General features: G+C 44.8%; 1 protein-coding gene across 8 annotated transcripts in view; it reads left to right on the top strand.

The window, feature by feature from the left end:
* The window catches only part of Ercc6l2 (ERCC excision repair 6 like 2), a 136,348-nt gene that overhangs the window by 109,452 nt on the left and 13,478 nt on the right, over positions 1–13,418 (top strand). For 6 of the 8 annotated variants that reach the window (XR_009228499.1, XR_009228501.1, XR_009228500.1 and 3 more), the window contains one exon: positions 484–665. Coding sequence is in view for 2 of the 8 variants with exons in the window: in XM_046462715.2 (XP_046318671.1) it covers positions 484–665; positions 6,478–7,450 (1,155 nt within the window). In the remaining 6 variants the exon portion in view is untranslated. Of the gene's footprint in view, positions 1–483; positions 666–6,477; positions 8,466–13,418 lie in introns of those variants that run through there. The other 2 variants (XM_046462715.2, XM_058585147.1) reach the window with 1 other exon arrangement.

Below are 13,418 nucleotides of genomic sequence, written 5' to 3' on the forward strand. Positions count from 1 at the left end.
TACATTTAACAATCAGCCCATAGTCTAAAATGTTTGATTCTATCTATAGTTTACAAACTGTAGTAGCCTCTTGAAATCACTAGATATTCTTGCAATCCAGCAGAGTTTGAAAACTAGAAGTTTGGCTACTTTGTAAAATTAAGTAACAAAGACTACTCAATGATTTTGAGAAAAATCACCACTCAAATGTACTGAACTTAAACATTTTAAGAGTACCCATTTTTATTCCATCATTTATATAGTCATTAATTGGTACCTTTATTTGGGACAGTAGCTCTCAACATGTGTATCAGTATGTCCAGTCTCAGCAATAGAAATAGTTCCATTTTCCCCATTTCATCTTTTTAAAGGTCTAGATTGACATCTTCTGACAATAATTTCAGATGGAGAATGTGTACTTCATTAAAAAGAGCATATTGGGGGAAAGTAATACATCCTCCTTCTTTGACCAAAACCAACCTTTCGTTCCTTCCCTTTTTCCAGACATATAAAGAAAAAGCGAACCCAGCTACAGTAACACACACGAGGACAGACCAGCCACCAAGTGAAGGACCCGGTTCCTCTCCCCTGTGCGTTTCACACCCTGTAAGTCAGAAGAAGAAAAAAGTCTACCGTACAGACCAGACGACCTTCATAATTGGAGAAACACCAAAAGGAATCCGCAGGTATGTCACATGTGATAACATGGAACTTTAGCAACAATTATCAAGAGAAATATGGATGCTTAATAACATATACAAATTAAATTATAACCATACTTGACATAAATGTTTCAGAAAAATCTGAATTTGCATACTTTAAAAAATAAACTTCAAATATTTTAGATGTTTTTAAAGGGCTAATCCCTAAATTGGTTTTTTAAAAATGAAATCATTATATATAAAAAAATGAGCTCTTAAGTACACTTTTTCATTCATTCATTAACTATTTATTGGGCACCTAATACATGACCAGGCATTGTGCTATGTGCTGAACATACAGAGGGAAAGACAGGCATAGAGCTCACGATGTGGTAGGAAAGGAGCTGACGTTGAACCTTAAGGTTTTAAAAAGTAAAAAATCACATAAGTGAGTCGTTATAAAGAGGTGTTATAGGAAAGAAATGGACTGCATTGACAGGGGAACTGAGATGCATGGCAGGGTGGACGCTGCTCTATAGTGAGCAGTCAGGAAGACCTCTCCATACAGGTGGTGTTTGCACTGAAACCTGACAGATGACCAGGCCCAGAACCTGATTAGGAGTATCCCTGAGAGCAGCTGGATGTTCAGGGACAGTGTCAGACTCCTGAAAAATAAAGCCAACAGCCCATGAGATGAGGATGAGACAGGCGGGGCTGGAGCCTGTGGGAAGGACTCGGACTTTGTTGTGATGCAGTGGAGACCTGTGGAAGAAGAGTGGGGCCTGCTCCATGTGTTTAAAGGGTGGCTTCAGCTTCGGTGTGGGAGGGGGAAGTGGATGTGGGGAGACAGTGGGAGGGATGGGGACGATAAGGAGCCACGCTAGTGAATGCACCAAAGTGGTTGCCATGGCAATAGAGCCAAATGGATAGTTCCCTTTGGTGATGGACTGACTTGGGAAGAAAAGAAAACAGGATTGCCCCTAACTTCCTGTCTTAAGCCACAGAGTAGATTTTCTGAGTGAGAAAAACTGGGAGAGAAACGAGTTTGGAGTGAAAAACAAAAAATCAGTTCTTTTTCACTCATATGAAGTTTGTTATTCTATGGAAATGTCACACAGGCAGTGAATATGCCACTCTAGGGTTGGGGGTTTGAGTTGTAAATCTGGGCATCAGGAACATATAGATTGTAAATGGTTTTGGACCCACAGCACTGTGCGAACAGCCGGGGAGCAGAGGTGGGAAGGAGGGGAAGCCCCGACAGTGTGGAGCAGCCCTTCCTCCTGGAGCAACAGCAGCAATGTGGGCTGGGGCAGAGGCAGTGCAGGGCCTCAGGCCCCGGGGGTTTGAAATAGGGAGCGTTCACTTCATCTTATGCTGCAGCCTGGGGTGGAGCAGAAAGTGCCCTCGGTAGCTGCCAACAGAGCTCTTTGCCACTTGGCATGGGCAGTCCAAGAGAATCCGTGGGTGGATGCCAGGGTGAGGGGTGCTAGCAGGGAGCCAGCAGGCCCTGGGCAGCTCTTTGTGTTTGGATATGGAAAGGCGCAGTAGCCGGAGGGTACCATGGGGACCAGGGTGAGGTGTTTTGAAGTTGGAAGATAATTGAACTACGTAGGGTGTGTTGAGGGAGAAGACTCATGGGGAATGGACCTTGCAGAGGTGAGGACAGGAATGACACCCTGGAGAGGCAGTGTCCAGACCAGTGGCCACAGCTGGCCTTGGAGAGGCACTGAAAAAGAAGGGACCATCATGGACACAGACATAGCATTTTCTCAGTGAATCTGCAATTAAAGCCATATTCAGAGGGAACAAAGTTATCAAATAAATTACAGAACAGGAAATCAAGCTTAGCTGGACTGGAATTCCTGGGCGATGTGAGTCCCCATTTTGGAGTGAGTTTGTACAACCATCCATCCATTCCTGCAGATTTTGTCCAACAAGCTCCAGTTGCTCTGTTGCAGGTACAGAACAGAGAGATGGCCAGGTCTTACCAGGGGCTAGATCGAGGGGAGAGAGTCAAGAAAGCTGAATGCTGTTTGTAAAAGAATGATTACAAAATGAATCAAAGCTGAACAGAGGAGGAGAGCGAGCCAGTGGGAGTGAGCGGTGGTCTGGAGGGCTCAGTGAGGCCAGGAGTTCTCGACAGCACTGCTGTCCTGGGCCGGGGAGCAGCTGAGTGGGAGCATAAGACGATTGCGTTCCAGGCCCAGGAGGTTGTGCAGCTGGTGGTGATGACAGTGGCAGATAGGACCCTGGAAGCAAGCTGACGTGAACTGAGATGAGTCTTTGGAGGTCAGTGACGAAATGGGTGGGCCAGGTTTTGGGTGGCAAGGCCATGTGGACACTGATGTTATGGATACTGATAACAGAGGGTGGAGCAGGAAGCTGCATCTGGAGTGTTTAGCAGGAAGCAAAGGCCAAAGGAGGCTTACAGGGCTGGCCCTGGTGGCCCTGGGACAGGGGAAAATGATGTTGGCTCTGTGGGTTCAAAATGCTTCCCTGGCAGGGGGTGGGGGGTGTACCTCCCAGGGAACTGGTCTTCAGCTGCCCTGGAAAGACTGGTCCCTCAGCTCCTTGGGAAGCTGGGGTGGTGGCTCTCGAGAGCTGCCTGCTGTTGTGCAGATGGGCAAGCATGTCCCTGCCTGCACAAACATTGGTTCCCAGGACTTTTGCAGGTTATCTTTCACTCTGGGCAATTATGTTTCTGAGGCTGCCCATGGACATCTCATCAGTCTTTAAGGAATACAGGTGCCTTTATTCCTTTGGCAGTGTGTATTTTTTATAAAAGTGTAACAATTAGTTTTGCCTCCTTTTTTCTTCTTTCAGATAGATAGATAGAGGATTGACTCCAGGGGCACTTTCCCACTGAGCGACATCCCCAGCTCTTTTTATTTTTTTATTTTGGGGCATGGCCTTGCTAAGTTGCTAAGGCTGACCTTAAACTTGTGATCCTCCTGCCTCAGCCTCCCGAGCCACTAGGATTACAGGCATGTGCAACTGTACCTGATGCCTCTTGCTAAGTATAGGGGTGAGGATTGTCTAATATTAGAGTGCCAGGGTCTGATTCCCCTGGTCCCCACCAGTCATCCTGGTCAGTCATTAAGGCTCTGAGCCTCTGCAACCACGTGATCATCTGAGTGAGGTTCAGCCTGCCGTTCCTTCAGAAAGCCTAGGCAGAGACAAGGTGACTCCAGTTGTGCTGCTCCCTGCCTCCTCAGGGAAAGGGGAGAGGATGTGGAGTTTTCTCCATGATACAGAACTACTCTTCATGCCCTTGCTGAATGATACCTATCTTTGGTTTCCCTTTTTCCTCTTTCCCCAAGTGGTTTATGGTAGTTTACTCAGGCTTAGTGAGTTTTGCTTGCAAAGTGACTAGCTTTTGCCCCTGATTGTACTACCTTAAATTCTTGGAGAAAGTTCTTCTGAAGACCCAGAATTAGGAAATCAAGTTAAAAGTCAAAAATAAAATGAATGATAATCATTACTTTTCCTGTTAGGGGCAACCATGTGGCATACTTTTCTTGCAGACTACTCAGGCTAAACAGGGTTTGAAACAGCTGTCCTCCCAGAGGTGACAGACCACAGGGTCATGGGTGAGGTCATGGTTTCAGCCCAGCAGAGGTGAAGTTTCTTTGGCAGCTGCCAAGACACTACCAAGTCTTGGGTAAATAAAAGACATCAGCTCGCAACCCTGCCAATCGCTAACTCTTTGCAAGCACAAATATTTGTTAGAAAGGTCACAAAAATGGATTTGGAGATGATTAATAAACAAAATAATATCATATTACCTCATTTGAACTAAAAACTGGAACCTTTTAAGAACATGCTCACTTTCCAAAAAGAACATTGGCAATTTCTAAGAAAGAAGTGTGGGAGCACACACATGGGGGTAAGTTAGTATTGTGTCGGAGATGAGAGTCGCTGGTGGTCAGGTGTGTGTGTGTCTGGATTTGGAACATTTAATAAGACACTCTAGTGAGTACTAGAAGCCACAGTACTCATCTGAAGTCACAAAAGGAAGAAGCAAGCACGCCCTATGGAGTGCCACTAAAGCCCAAGGAAACACACACTTTATGTAGCCCAGAATGGCTGGTAAAAAAATAATAATAACATGACATTAAAGTTCCTACTTACTTATGTACACTAAAAAGAAATCATTATTTTATCCTAAGAACTCTCTATTTGCATCAGATAAATTCAGTCTTCTCACCTTGGCTGTTGACCCTTTATGATTGTCAGCTGTCCCTTTGCAGTTTCTCCTGTCCCTCCATGCACCTTATCCCCTTGGAAGTGAACCTGTGTGTGTCCCCTCTTCCCGGCAAGCTTCCTCACTCATCTTCACCTGACCTGAGATGACAGCAGAGAACCCCACCCCCAGTTTGCCCACCAGTAATCCCTGGAGTGGGTGCCCCTGCTGTGGGTGACAATTGGCCTCTGTACTTGGTACCTCTGCCCTCTTGTAGTTTGACTTTCCTGCATTTGTCCTCCCCAGTTAAGACTATAAACTCCTTAAGGAGTTTTGTTCACTGGTGTGTAGTACTTAGCACATATTAGGGCTCTATAAATATTTGTGGAATGAATAAATGGGTTTTTAAAAGAGCTACTGTATAAAATACAAGTAAAAATCCTAAAACTTTGGAATTTTAATTATATGCTACAACACTATCTTTGGCTTTTTTTAAAGAAGTATTTACAAACGTAAATTCAATATCAGCAATCAGTACCCTCTGTCTTCTTCTTGAGCTACCATAATGGGTAACGTAACAACAGAGATTAATCCTCAGAGTTCCAGACTCAGGAAGTCCAAGATCAGGGTATTAGCCAATTCAGTCTTTGATGGGGGTCTTCTTTCCACTTTGCAGATGGCCTCCTTCTCACTGTGTTCTCGTGTGGCAGGAGGGAGGGGTGGAGCGGGAACTGTGAACAAACAGAACAATAACATCCCATTACTTCCAGCTCTGTGGCCTCTCTTCTCATGAGGACACTAATGCTGCCAGATTGGAACCCCACCCTTACGACCTCATGACCACTGATCCCCTAGAGGCCCTGACCCTAACTACTGCCAGATGGAGTGTTGGGGCTCCAGCATGATTTGGGGGGAACAACTCAGTTCATAGCATGCTCACCAATGGAGAGGAGCAGTCTGTGGCCCAGGTGGCCATGTCATTCCTCTGCCTCCATCTCACCAGGCTTCTAGAAGGCCCGTCTCCTCATCCTCATCATTCATGTAACAGTGTTTATTATTAATATCCTATACTAAAACTGCAACTTCTTCAAATAATATCTCACCTCTCAGGCTGTCTATACTAAAAGTGGACCAATTGAGAAGAAAAGAATCAAGGCTTAACAGTTTACAACTTTCCTTTTAGGCTCATCAAAAAAGTCTTATAAAATTTCTATGCTGTATTTGTAGAAAAAGGGTAAAGGAGAGAGAAAGAAAAATATTTCTTTCTTAATTCTCCAGAATTTTCTTTCTGTTCACTGAAACCCTTTGACAATATTATTTCATTGATTTTAATACAATATAGATTTTCAAATATACATTATGATTCTCATGTCAGTCATAAATTGGCTCACTGGAGGAGTAGCCGGCTGGAATCCCATAATTCCCAGAAAATACCTGATAGCATAAATCAGAATAACTTAAGAAAGCTGGTGATTTCATGGGCTAACATAATTTTCCTAGTAGCATAAGGAAAGAGGCCACGATAAAATGCATTCTTGTGTGGAATTAAGCAGACATAAACTAACGGAACAAAATTACATAACTTTGCCTCTACATTTCCTATCATTGATGATGATTTTTCTAAAAATAAAATATAATGAAAATAACCACTGATTTTCTTCATTCAATCTTTAGAAAACAATTTGAAGAAATGGCTTCTTTCTTTAACCTGTCTTCTGTAAAGGAATTCGCTATACATATAACTAACGCCACTTCAGAAGAACGACAGAGAATGCTAAGAGACTTTTATGCTTCTCAGCATCCGGAGGTGAAAGAATTTTTTGTGGATTCTGTTTCAGAATTCATCAAATCTGCCCACAAGGAAGGAGAGAGTACCAGAAATAAATGTAAAGAAAGAAACTCTTTTATAAAAAGAAAACCATCACAATCTAAAAATTTGTCCTTTAGAGATTGTACCAACCGAATTTCTCAAATTTGCAGTCCAAAAGCATCTAAAGGAAAATCAGTTAAGTTTCAGAGTGACGGTGCGTGTCAGGAAGAGGCACTTTCCAGTGATGCAGAAACTGCAAAATCACCTATTAGCTCTGCTCACGAGATTGACAGTGGGGACGATGGGCGAGCCTCCAGAGACCCGGCAGCCTCCCACTCTCCCAAGGGCAAGTCAGAGGCACAGGAGAGGCAGCTGGAAAATACCAAGCAAGCCCCAAAGGACCTCACAGGGACGGGCATCTCAAGAAACAGACCCCTTTGCAAGTCAGAAGACAAAAAGGTAGAAAATCCAGAGTTCGGAAATGCTTCTGTGGAAGGCTTGCTTGGTGACACCTCTATTCTCGATGACCTCTTTAAAAGTCACGGGAACGGTCCCACACAACTGCCAAAGAAGGTTCTTTCAAGGCCCATGGAAAAAGCAAAACAGAGACCAAAAGACTTCTGGGACATCTTGAATGAGCAGAATGAGGACAGTCTCAGTAAACTGACTGACGTAGCGGTTATAGAGACCCTGTGTGCAAAAGCACCTCTTGCCGTACACTGCAAAAGGAAGGAAAGGCAGGAAACTTCCCTCTGGAAACCCAATGAGAAGTTTCTGTGGAAAACATTGAACTCCAGTGATACAGAGGAGAACACAGCTAACACACAGAGAGAGTGACACACGAGTGTGTGAATGAATTAGTACACCAGAGAGCTGCCGCCGTCAGTGTCATCAGCACTGTGTCCACACTGATGATACTGTCCCAACACAGTGGTCGGCTTATATTTTTATTAAATTCTTATTTTAGGGTCTGTTAGTTTTAGATGTCGTGATTTGTTTTCCTTGATATGTGACTTGATCTTTTGGCTTTAGTTTTTGATTTGGGCACTGGGGACTGAACACAGGGCCTCTCCACCACCAAGCCATGTCCCCAGTTCTGTTTGTTTATTTGTTTGTTTGTTTGTTTTGAGACAGGATCTTGCTGAATTGCTGAGTTTGGCCTCAAATTTTCAGTCCTCTTGCGTTAGCCTTCCAAGTTGCAGGGATTACAAGCATGCACCACTGTACCCAGCTCATATCTGGCTTGATCTTTCAAAAAATATGATTATATTATAGTATAAACATTATGAAATGAAAAAGATTCTAGATTTGTTATCAGAAGACCTTCTGTAACTTTAGATAAGTCACTTTCCCTGGTGTACATTCATTTCATAACATGAAAGATTCAGGGTTTGAATCTTTCAAGAATATCAGTCAACACAAATATCCTTTCAGTTTGAAAACCCAATTCACTCTCCCAAGTGCCTTTTAGTCATAGGTCAAATCATGCCCCCACATCAGGAGGGATACCCTGATGTGTTTCTTCCTTAAAAGCGTCTGGAAAATCATTAAATGCTTTCCTTTTCCCTTGGTATCATGACTATTATTTAATAATTATTTAGTGATTGTTTCAGATGAAATTAGTACTGAATGTATGGTATTGTGTTAAAATGCTAATTTTATAAATGCTTGAAATCAAAGGTAAATGTTGGATGGTGTTATGGGATAGGATGCTAAAGTAATAGGATTGCTAGATACCAACACTCAACTTTTTATAAAACTATTAGGATTTAATTAATATAAATAAAGTTTTGCATAGAGCTTTTATTTATTTAAGTAGGAAGAAATGAATAAATATGTGATTTTATTTGAAGCTGGGACATTTTGGGAATTGAATTTAAATGGCTTATATCCAACCTGAAAAGGGCTCCTCGTTGGATTTACTTGTTTAGGAACATTCCTTCCGAAGCTGTGTTCTGAGCTGGGAGCTTGAGCCCCAGAGGTCAGGCGCAACTACTGGTAAAAGCAAAGAGGTCCTGTCTATAAAGAATCACGTGTGCAGAGCCCCAGCATCAGGCCTGGGCCGGGGACAGGCAGGGGCCTGGGGGAGGCAGGGACTCAGTTACACTTGCCAGCTGCATTAGGAGGCAGTGTCCATCCAGAAAGCAGAGTGAACCAGGTTGTACTCAGATATCACTGTTAGGAAAAGGGCCTTGGGAGTACCAGGGATGGGGAGCTGTTGCTCAGAAGTGAAAAAAAAAGAAAAACAGAATCTTTTCTCAAGGCACTGAATGGCCAGGTGTGCCCTGGAGCAAAATATTGCCCTCAACATGGCGAAGCAGACACTCACCTCACGACCAGAAAGGGGAAAAAAGAGGAGGGGATTGGGGCCCACAGTCCCCTTCAAGGGTGCATTCCCAATGACCTAAAGACCTCCCACTGAGTCTCACCTCCGAAAGACCCCATGACCTCTCAGCAGCACCTTGGGGAGCAAGCCTTTGCCCATGGGGACCTTTGTGGGGGCACTTAAGACCGAAGGCTCAACCGCAGGAGTCCTCCAGCCCTATCCACTGTGTGTGTCACCAGCTGAATGGGTGGCCTCAGGAAAATGTGCTGCTTTCAATCTTCCTCTTTCCACTAAATTAGAGATGGATTAAATTGTTGGTGTTCAGCTTTTTTTTTTTTTTTTTAAGCAAATGAACTTTATCTTAATCAGAAGCTATGTGATTAAAACAATTCAAGTCAGGTCTGCAGTGCCAGCAACACTGCTGGGCTCTGAGGAGCAGGAGGCTAGTGTGAAAACCGCAGGGATGGATGAGATCATGGCTAAGGAACCTTCCAACTCCAAGTTTCCATGATTCTGTTTGCCACAGTCTGTCTTTTTTACTTCTTTTAAAAGCAATGATGGTTTCTGGCAGCCAGCATTTACCACACAGCTCTGAACAGTGGAAACTGAGGCAGGGTACAGATACTTCAGCCTTTGAATTCCTCGGTGTTCCCTTAAAATCCCTGAGACCACTTCTTCAAGGAAATTGACAACATCTGCAATTGGTACAGCTGTCCTAAAATATTCAAGGCAGAGGAGCCTCAGTCCTCAGATATACTTTCCTTGTGTCTACAGAGAAGGAGGAAGCCACAAGCAATACAGAGTTGTTCTTCCAAATTCAGGGGTGGAGTTTCCAGACTCAAGGTATCCTTCCTTCTGATGTTAAAACAACCCTCCTTATGAAATGGTGATAGGAGAGCATAGTTTTTAGAATTTTTATTGTCCTTACTTCATATAAAAGCTGGTAACCATATGTCAATCCCAAAAGTTTTATTTGACATTTACTGGTCTATAAAATCCCAAAGAATGGAGATCACAGCCTGCCTTCAAGGTCATTTTTAATATACAAGCAAATGAGCTCCATCAGTTAGGATGTCACAAATCCAGTTAAGAATGGATGTGTGGGACTCTCCAGCAGTGTCACTGAACCTGTAGGTCCGACGAGGTGCACAGGTCCTCAAAGAACCCTGGGGGCAGGTGGACGTCTCTGTCCCAGCTCCTCGCCTACCTCTGTGATCACCACAAAAGTGACCTTGTCCACCTTCCACCTGCTTCTGCAAAGCTCCTTCCATCTGGTGCTCTTGGGAATTCTGACAGGACGGTTCACAAGCCACTTCCCACTGGGTGACTGCCCGGTGCACAGGGCCTGTTCATGGCTGGTGGGAAGAACATCTCACTTCTCCCTTGTTCAAGGGCAACACGAAGGCTGTCTTGCCTCCTATGGATTCACAGAGTTTTACAAATCAAAACAGCCCCTTTTGACATTTACCTTCCCAGAGGAGGAAAGAGGCACATTGACTTTTCCTTCCATGGTCCCAGGCTGTGCTATCCCCAGCCCTCGGCTGTCAAGTCAGAAGCACCTGCAGAGGCTCGACAGTGCATAGATGCCAGGTCCCCCCTCAGAAGACTGCTGCAGGGGTCTAGAGCTGGGCACTGGCACCTTTGTAGCTTTCAGCTTTCACAGTCACTCTGACATGCCAGTGCTCAGCCTGAGGTTTGTTCCTGAGCAAGGCTCACCTGCTGGCCTTCTGTTCACCTGAGAATCACTATCTCCAGAGAGGCACTTCAGCAGCGCCCCGACCCTACCTCCTTCCACACAACCCCAGCCATGCCACCTCCAGCCCTGGGAAATCCAGTGACATGGGGCCAAGTTCATGATGGAGCCTACTCTCTACTTTGTTTGAAAGCCCAGCGTCATCGTTCCTATAGAGATGTCCACACACAGCTGTGTACACATGTTCAAGACAGCATGATTCACAGCAACCAAAACAGGGGAGCAACCCAAGTGTCCATAGATGGGTGAACAGATGTGCAAAATAAAGCATGTGTGTGTTACATGATCCAGCTTTCAAAAGAAGGAAATTCTGACGCATGCTATGACACAGATGAACCTTGAGGACCTTAGGCAAAATGAAATAAGACACAGAAGAACAAATATCATATGATCCCACTTACAGGAGTTAGCAGAGAGAACGCAGACCCGGGGTTGCCGGGGAATGGAAGGAGGGAGCGGATGGGCGTGGAGTCTCAGTTTTCAAGTCCTGAAAATAGATAGTGGTGATGGTTGCACAATAATCTGATTGTATTTAATACCATTAATGGTACAGTGTGCTTAAAAATGGGTAAGATGGTAAATTGTGTTATATATATTTTGCAACTTAAAAATGGGGGGAAAGATAAAGATATAGCGAAAAGCAACACCTCAATGTTCCATACTAGATTTTAAATATGTGAGATTGACTTTCTATCAATTTCATTTATATATTTGGAATTACAACATAAATTGCAATTTTGGTTTTTACATTGCAATTCCATATGACATTTTTTAAAGCTTCCCTTGTTTTAAAAATTTTGGAAAATAAAATTTATAGTATTATTTTCCTGATTATACTTGTCAATATGAACTTTATTTGCTTTGCTGCAGGCTAACCTATTATGATGGTCATTTTTATTCTCTACATTTCCAAATTTAAGACCAGACTTAATCACAGACCATTCCCATCTTAAAATGGTTCAATTTAGGATTTTTTTGATTTTTTATGATGGTTTCACATTCAGTAGAAACCAAGCTTCAAGTTGTGTTGATTGACCAATACTGTAGTTAGGACACTCTGTCAATATCCCCACCTGTAGGTTAATATGAGTTTTCCAAGCATGTTTAAGAAAGGCTAGCCTAAGCTATGAAGCTTCCTGGGTATATTAAATACTATTTTGGTTTATGATATTTTTTCAAGTGATGATGGGATTAGGCATGTGTTGGACGTGCAGCCCATTATAATCACGCAGCATCCTGGTGTGGATACGAAGCTTTTCTGGTACTAACAGATAATAACACCAAACTTGGATTTCAGGATTCTCTCTTCTAGTTAAAAATCAAGATTGCCTTTTTCTGCAGATGTCTTCTGGGTTAGCTAAATGTCCCCTCAGTGTCATAAAGAAATGAAAGAAACTCACTTTATATTGTTTCAGTTTCCCTAGTAAGAAGATATGAAGTGTGCACCTCTGAATTTCTTACATGTCTCTAAGGAAGCTCTAATGAGTCTTCTTGTAAAGAGAAAAATATGAATACCACCCCTGCTACATCTTTTAACTCTGGATTTTCTTTATTTTTTGGTTGTGTGGAACAGACATACACCTGGACTGAAAACTAGAAACATCAAAAGAAGTCTCATAATGGCTGATTAATATATTTTTTCTTCTTTCATAACATTGTTAGAGAACATCTGGTCCCATGGGACCAGAGTGGACCCTCTGCCCACCTACCAGCATCCTCACGTCCTTGGGCTCCCACTGCCAGGGCCCTGGGTGCCTCCAGCTGCCTGCAAAGCCTGAACTCCCCCCAGAGTCCTGCCGCCTCCTCCTCATGCTCATCAACCCTGGTGGCTTCAGTGCCCTTCCCAGCAACCCAACAGCGTTGTCTCCTCAGTGAGGTCTCTCCCACTGTCCCAGCACTACATCAAACCTGTTCCTGCTGGGACCTCCCGACTTCCCCAATGACGCTGTGGTAGTCACTCCACCCTTCTAGTAGAGGAAATGCCTCCTACAGAACGCACGGGTGAGCAGAACACTCCGGATCATCGAAGGTCACCCCTGGAACAGCAACTGCCGACAGGCCAGGACTAGGCCAGTGTTGCCAGCCCCGTGGAACCCTAGCAGAGGAGCCATGTACCCCCAGAACTGGCCCTGAAAGACACCGGAGGGTGCAGTGGGAGGTGACCAGGCCCGAAGGCCAGACTGCTCTTCCTCCAGTCTAGCTTGGCCTTTAAAATACCCCCGAGAAAGAAGCTAGGCCTGTTAGCTGGGGACCCTCGCTGGAAACCGCCGTGCTGGGGCCCCAAACCCTAACCGGGGACGCACCACCCCCAAGCAGGGGAGAGAATCTGTTCCTCCAAAGCAGGTTTATTGTTTTGGAAGAAAAGAGAGCGCGGACTAGGTGCTGCCCTGGCGGTACCCAGGGAAAACCCGAAAGGGAACCCCAGGAGCTGGCGAGGCCCAGGTCCCCGCGAGCAGGAAGCAGGCCTGGCCCTGCCGCCGTGAGCGTCGCGGCTGGTCCTCCGGGGACAGCTGGAAAGGGCAGCGGGAGACAGCCCCTGTGGTCCTCCCGTCGAGCTGGACGGCTCTGCGCGCCGCGGCTCTCGCCAACTGGGGGATCAGTGTGCCCAAAGCCCAGGATGGTGATCCGGCGTCGTCGCACGGGTGGGAGCCTTAGAGTTAGGGTTGCGACAGGCGGGAGCTGGTGTGGACCCCAGCTTGCGTTGGCGCCTGTCCCTCCCGCACCCC

Source organism: Marmota monax, unplaced genomic scaffold (genome assembly GCF_021218885.2).
Source record: "Marmota monax isolate L192 unplaced genomic scaffold, Marmota_monax_Labrador192_F-V1.1 WCK01_AAM20220418_F8-fsc00180, whole genome shotgun sequence".
Taxonomy (NCBI): Eukaryota; Metazoa; Chordata; class Mammalia; order Rodentia; family Sciuridae; genus Marmota; species Marmota monax.